The following is a 6,915-nucleotide window of genomic DNA, read 5'->3' on the forward strand; positions in this document are numbered from 1 at the left end:
GTTCCGTTATAACACAGAAAGACAGACAAAAGGAGCTGATGGTGAGCCCTGTACCCAGTTCTTCTCTGGGGACTGTGGCTTTTTGCCAGGGTGGCCCAAGCAGCCCCAGGCCAGTCCAAGCAGTCTCAGAGCAAAGCCAGCTTCTACTGCAGGGATTGAGAACCATATTTGGGTGGGGAGAGGGATGGAAACCCAGACGATTCTCCCCCAGCCCTGCATGGGCCAAGCCCCCTGATGTCCTTTGGTCACTGACTGAAGTTCCAATTCGAGCTCCTTCAGCTGCCACTTTGGCAGGGACCTGGCTTTGCTGCGCAGTGGCTTTGTTTGGCTGGAGAAAAATGGTGCACATTAAAGCAACGCCAATTCAGCTGACAGAGCTCCTCCCCCTGGTAAGTGGTGGGAGGAATGATAGTTAACTTTGATCTATCATATCCCTGATAATGGGAGATTCCTCTCCCTGCCTTCTCCACAAGCCCTGAGTAGTCTCCACTCTCCAGATCTTGGGGATGGGATGGGTCTTCACAGATGGGAGAGGAAGACATGCAACTCAAGATTCCTCAGACCAGATGGGCAGGCCTGGCTGGACAAATTGGCCTATGGGCTGATGATTCACCATCCCTCTTCTACTGAATAATACAACTTCTTCATATGGGGGAGAAGATTGCACTCAAATGTGGTCGATGTGTTTTTACAATGCATCCACTACTCAAATTATGTATTTCCACTCTGAAGTCTTTTTCCCTCTGCATTCCATTTTCCCTCCTACAGAGAATTTGCCATACCCAAGAACTCTCCAGGAAGTGAAGGTGCCACTGATAAACCAGTCAACCTGCAATGATCTCTATAACAGTGCTCCAGCTCAAGGCTTTTCCAAGGATCCTATCCATCCTGAAATGTTGTGTGCTGGTTTCCCAGAAGGTGGGAAAGATTCCTGCCAGGTATGATGTTCCAGAACATGTTCTTTGGATAGGCATTACCTATAGTTAATACTAATGTAATTCTAGAGTGACCAGATGCACAAAACAAAACAAAAAGGGCACATCTCCTGCACCTTGTACTCAAGAGTTGTGTACAAAAGAAGATTTCAGCAGGTTTTGCTTGAAGGACTTTTAAAGGTACAACAGCCAGTCCTGCTCATCTGACAACCATCTTTTACACCTGGCAACTTAATTTCATTCCTTAGAATGAACAGCTCAGAAATGCATGGCTGCAGGTAGAGAATTTCTCAGAGTTCAGGCTTCCTCCCAGCCTCTAACTAAAATGAATTATGTCTAAGTTACACTGAAATGGATTATGTGAATAAAGTCCATAGCCATTCCTATCTGCTTTTGGTGTAGCTGAACAATGGTATCTCTTCATCTTTCAGGCACTCCAAAGGTTGAAAATAATAATAATTATTATAACAACAACAACAACAACAACAACAACAACAACAACATATATACATACTCACCAGAAACAATCTTGGAAAATGCATTCATAAAATATACTGGGATAGAACAATTCATACTGACAAAATAATACCTTGCAATTGACCAGACATAATGGTCATAGATAAAAAAGAAAAACACACATACTTCATTGTCATAGCAATACTAAATGACAAAAATGATGTTGAAAAAGAAGAGGAACAGAGAGAAAAATGTACACCACTGGCCATGGAAGTCAAAGAACTATGGCAACAGGAAAAGGTCACAGTTATTCCGTTAGTCACATCAGTCACTGGCATCACATCAAAAAACTATACAGAAAACCTTCAGAAACTGGGCCTATCAAAATACAACCACACCAACATCCAGAAAGCAGTCATAATTAAAACATGCTCAATTGTCAGGAAATTCCTGAATCTGTAAAAGACAGCATGACTTGGCAAAGGCCATCACGTTCATTTAGAAAAACCTCCATAAGCAAGAAAGAGATGATGATGATGATGATGATGATGATGATGATGATGATGATGATGATGACGATGATGATGATGCATGGCACTCATCTAATAAAATGAAATCTTGGTCAATTAATCATACAACCTGGAGCTCAATTTATTGATTAGATAACCAATGAAATCCTGTATACGTTTGTATATGCAATAAAACTACCAATTCTAAAGGAAAATGCAAACTCCTTTGTTTTTAGCTGATCATGCAGGCACCATCATGCAGAGGCATTCACTCTTCTCTTGCACACAGGGCTGAGTGACTAGGTTTGCATGACGTGACAACCTTGTCCATGGGCAAGAAGATATTAAGAGTCGGGCAGGCTTACATGGTAGCACATTATAAATGTGGGTTGTGTGAGGATGAGATAATGCTGACTTGCTTAAGATCACCTTCTGGGTATGTGGCTGTGGTAAGATTGAAACTTTATTTCTGCACCTCCACCTACTCAGGGTACCAAAGCGGTTAGGAGGTGTGTTTTTTCCATAGACATGTGCTAACTTTCATTATCTCTCTCCACAGGGTGATTCTGGGGGACCCTTGGTCTGCAAACTCAAAAGTGGCTGGACCCAGGCTGGAATTGTGAGTTTTGGAGCAGGGTGTGCAGAGCCCAAACACCCTGGTATCTACACTTCAGTACCTGCCTATGCCAACTGGATTCAAGAAATAACAAAAGTTAAACTGCCAGAAATCTCCACGAGGCCAAACACCTCCATGACGCCAAACACCTCCATGACGCCAAACACCTCCATGATGCCAAACACCTCCATGAGTCCAAATACCTCCACAAGGCCAAACACCTCCACAAGGCCAAACACCTCCACGAGGCCAAACACCTCCACAATGTCTACTAATAGTGGTGGGAAGGATGTTGGAGTACACAACTCCTCCACAGTGACACTCCTTTTACTCTTCTTTGTGCTAGCCCTTCTGTGACATTCCCCTTGATGTCTCTTGCACTGGCTGGCCTGTGAGACATCTGTCTTTCTTCTTTCAGCCTGCAAAGCATCTGCATGGAATAGTATTATGCAGGGTGCTAGTGTGACTCTGTCCCGAATCACCACATGCAATAGGGTAGAAATTCAGGGAACCTGAATAATTTGGGGATATCTGCCTTGCCCATTTTAATATTTATGAACAGTTTGATCATGACTGAACAACTGCAGCTTACTACTACTACTACTACTACTACTACTACAACAACAACAACAACAACAACAACAACAACTTGGCAATTGTCATTTGGAGAAAAAGCTGAGAATTTTGCTGCCAACCATGGATTGGTTAGGAACCATGACACCTTGGATGTTTTTACATTATGATAAAAGTGTTCTTGATTCAGGTAAAATAATAAATACATAAATAAATACCATCCTCATCCCTTACAACTTTGTACTTGGTGTGACAAGAAGTGATCCATAAATTCAATGCCAAGGAGATGTGAGGATAAATAGTGAACTTTGAATTTAATTTCTCTGATTTTCAATGCTGTCCTAGCCTCCAATTTTTGATGGTGCAAGTGGATTAGCTGGAGCGGGTCACAGTTACCTCTATCATCCTCCACTGATGTCGGGGCTCCCCAGAGAGCTTCATCACACCAGGGTTATATTGTGCAATCACTGTGAATTGCATGCAAAGGACTCGGAAGTTTTCCACCTTATAATCTGCTTTGACTGTGAAGTACTCCCATGCATCCTGCTTTAATTGTGCTGTAAAGCCAAAAGACCCGACCTATTTTGTTACTTCTTTAGGACCGAATCATTTGTTGTTTTCCGAGCGGCCACTGGGGGCGCAGGAGCAGGATTTGATATATTTAAAGTACAAATTAAACAAATGCTTACATCTGTGTAAGTTTTAAAGATAAAAGTTTTAAAGATAAAAATATCAAAATTGGCACAGTAATAGATATTAAGGAGAGCTTTAAGCGTACCAAATTTGAATCAGATTGGGTCATCCGTTGATTTTTTAATTATTTTTTACATTTCCCCCCTTAAACCCATTTCCTGGTATGCAAAGAATCTTAGGAGCGCTGCCGCCCGGGATGTGCTTTAGCTAACAACAACAACAACAACAACAACAACAACAACAGCTTTATACTGTAGGGGATAATTTGAGGGAAACAGGTACATGGGATGAAGCAGCAGCAGCCCCATGCAGGTGGAAAGTTCACCACTCTGCCGCAAAGATCATCTTCTTGGCTCGCCGCTCTGACCATGTTACTCCGCTTCTGAAATCTCTTCATTGGCTTCCAATTCACTTCAGAATCCAATATAAACTTCTCCTGTTAACCTTCAAAGCTTTTCACGGTCTAGCTCCTTCCTATCTCTCCTCTCTCATCTCACACTATTGCCCCGCTCGTGCTCTTCGCTCCTCTGATGCCATGTTTCTCGCCTGCCCAAGGGCCTCTACTTCCCTTGCTCGGCTCCGTCCATTTTCTTCTGCTGCCCCTTACGCCTGGAACGCTCTTCCAGAACATTTGAGAACTACAAGTTCAACCACAGCTTTTAAAGCTCAACTAAAAACTTTTCTTTTTCCTAAAGCTTTTAAAACTTGATGTTGTGCAGACTTTATACTGTTAGTTTTACCCTACCCTGTGCCTGCTTACCCTACCCTGTGCCTGTTTGCATTCTCTTCCCCTCCTTATTGTTTTACTATGATTTTATTAGAATGTAAGCCTCTGCGGCAGAGTCTTGCTATTTACTGTTTTACTCTGTACAGCACCATGTACATTGATGGTGCTATATAAAATAATAATAATAATAATAATAATAATAATAATAATAATAATAATAATAATAATAAGTTTCCTTCAGCAATCCCCTGCAGGCGATAAGAGGCAAAAAGGCTTGAAAAGGGAAATTCTCAGAGTGGGCTGGAACTGGTGTTGGACCATCTAGATCCAGAACCTTCTGTTCCCCTCCAGAGGTGCCCAGTTTCGGCTTCACATTAGCCAGTATGGAGCTTCCATATAAAATCCCTTCCTATTATGACCAATAGGATGGACGTTTTTAAAAACCCTGGTCTACCTGAAAAAGAAAGAAGACAGACACACCACAAAGACTGTTGCAAACCAGCACAGCTGTGAATGAGGTGGTATATTCATCTCCTTATTCTGACCTAATTTAGGATTGCTCTGTCGTAGTTTTTTTATTTGCGGAATTTCAGATAGAAGGAGATTTCTTATCCAATACACAAAATTTTTACACCATCAAGAAATTGTTTTGTAATAACGGTTTTACCCCATTTACTCTTCGTATGACAATGTCTCCCTTGTTCGTTTATTATTTCCTTATCAGTATTTTAAATCAATTTTAACAATTGAAAAATGAAGAATTATTAAAGGCCCATAAAAATGCTCAGTCGGACTGGCTTCCCAGTTGTCGTTCTTGTTATTTTTCATTGCCTTTGAGTGAGTACCTCAGGGGTCCCCAACGCAGCACCCACAGGCACCTCCCGTGGCCTTCACACAAATTCCCTGCCTCCTTCAAAATCAATTTTTTTTTTAAATGAAGAACATTTGGCTGCCAAGTTCTCCTCTGTGTTCTTGAACCTGCTGCTGATCAGCTGTTCAGCGGTAAGAAAAGAAAGCAAGGCAAAAGGGTGGAGGGCAGAGAAAGAGCAAGGCTACAGGAGTAGGGGAAAACAGTGAAGTAAAGAGGTGAAGGAGGAGAGAAAGAATGGGCTCCATCACACCTATTTTCCACCCTCTGGTTTACCTATGAGGGATTTTTTTACCTCTGTTTCATAAGTGTATCAAGGGCTCCGTCACACATGGTCCCTTTCACATGGGTTTTCACTTGTTTGCTCTTCCATTCTACCCCTTCTCCTTCCTCCTCCAGTTCATTGGTTGTGGTACTCTGATGGGCATGTACTCTTCTCCCCCTAACTCTGGCTTTGTTATCTTGCAATTACTGATTTAAGGTTTTATCTGGGCTTTGTTTCTGTGCGCAATTATTGATGGGGGGTTGAGCACTAAAAAGTCCATCCAACGACTAACAAGTCCCTTCGATGACTGTGCTGGAGGAGCAGAACCGCCCCCTCCCTCCCCTTTCATCATCAAGACTCCATTAGCACACGCTCCCAACAAAGACAAAAACGAGAGGGGAAAATAATCCAGACTTTCCCCGCACCAAAATAAAATGCAACAAGGGGGGAAATGGGCGAGATGAGTACAGGTCAGGGACAATATCATGTGAATACTGCGCTGCAAATCCACATACCAGGAATGGTGAGCATGCAATAAATCACTGGTGTGATGGAGCCCAATGAAGTTAGAAGGCTGGAGTGGAGAGAAAGAGCAAAGCTGGGAAGGGAGAGAAATAAGTATCCTACAGATGAGGAAGGAAGAGAAATTATGGGGGACAGTGCTTGGGTGGGAAGTAATAGCAAGGCTAGAGGCTGGGAGCAGAAAGAAAGAGAGAAATCAAAGGGGAAAGGTCTGTATGGACGGAAGAAGATTTGGTAGCCCAGGAAGCTACTCTTTCCATTTCCCCCTCCGTCTGTCTCAAGCCTCACTATGGCCTCAGCTAGACCTACCGGTCTAACACGACAGGGGTGAAGATCTTGTGATATTTTTATCGTGAGATCTCCCCCTCTGTTTACACGTGGCATGGGATGACCTCAGAGGGAGAAGACATTGCGGCTGCCATTTTGTTGTTGTTGTTGTTGTTGTTGTTAAAGAAAAAGAGCACATGAACGGTCATGCGTGGGTCTCGGCTCCTCGCAAGGAACCGCAAGGAACCAGGACAAACAGCGACACCCGCACACACGTTCTGCATTCTTGGGATCAGCCCAAGACTGTGGAAAAAGTGAGCTCAAAGGGGAGGGCGAGATCCCAGGGCAAGGGAGGGATCATCCCTCCCTGCTCCCAGGATCCCCTGTGCATTATGTGGACACACAGGGATGATCCCGGGGATCGCACAGGAAAAATCCCAGGGATCTCCCAGGATTTCGTCCCATCTAGCTATGGCCTATGTCT

General features: G+C 43.3%; 1 protein-coding gene across 1 annotated transcript in view; it reads left to right on the forward strand.

The window, feature by feature from the left end:
• The window catches only part of LOC134405620 (serine protease 27-like), a 38,152-nt gene extending 35,279 nt beyond the window's left edge, over positions 1-2,873 (forward strand). Inside the window, exons 9-10 of the mRNA XM_063136860.1 lie at positions 769-938; positions 2,460-2,873. Of these exons, the coding sequence (XP_062992930.1) occupies positions 769-938; positions 2,460-2,873 (584 nt within the window). The remainder of the gene's footprint in view (positions 1-768; positions 939-2,459) is intronic.
• Positions 2,874-6,915: the final 4,042 nt, after the last annotated feature.

This window comes from Elgaria multicarinata, chromosome 11, assembly GCF_023053635.1.
Source record: "Elgaria multicarinata webbii isolate HBS135686 ecotype San Diego chromosome 11, rElgMul1.1.pri, whole genome shotgun sequence".
Lineage (NCBI taxonomy): Eukaryota > Metazoa > Chordata > Lepidosauria > Squamata > Anguidae > Elgaria > Elgaria multicarinata.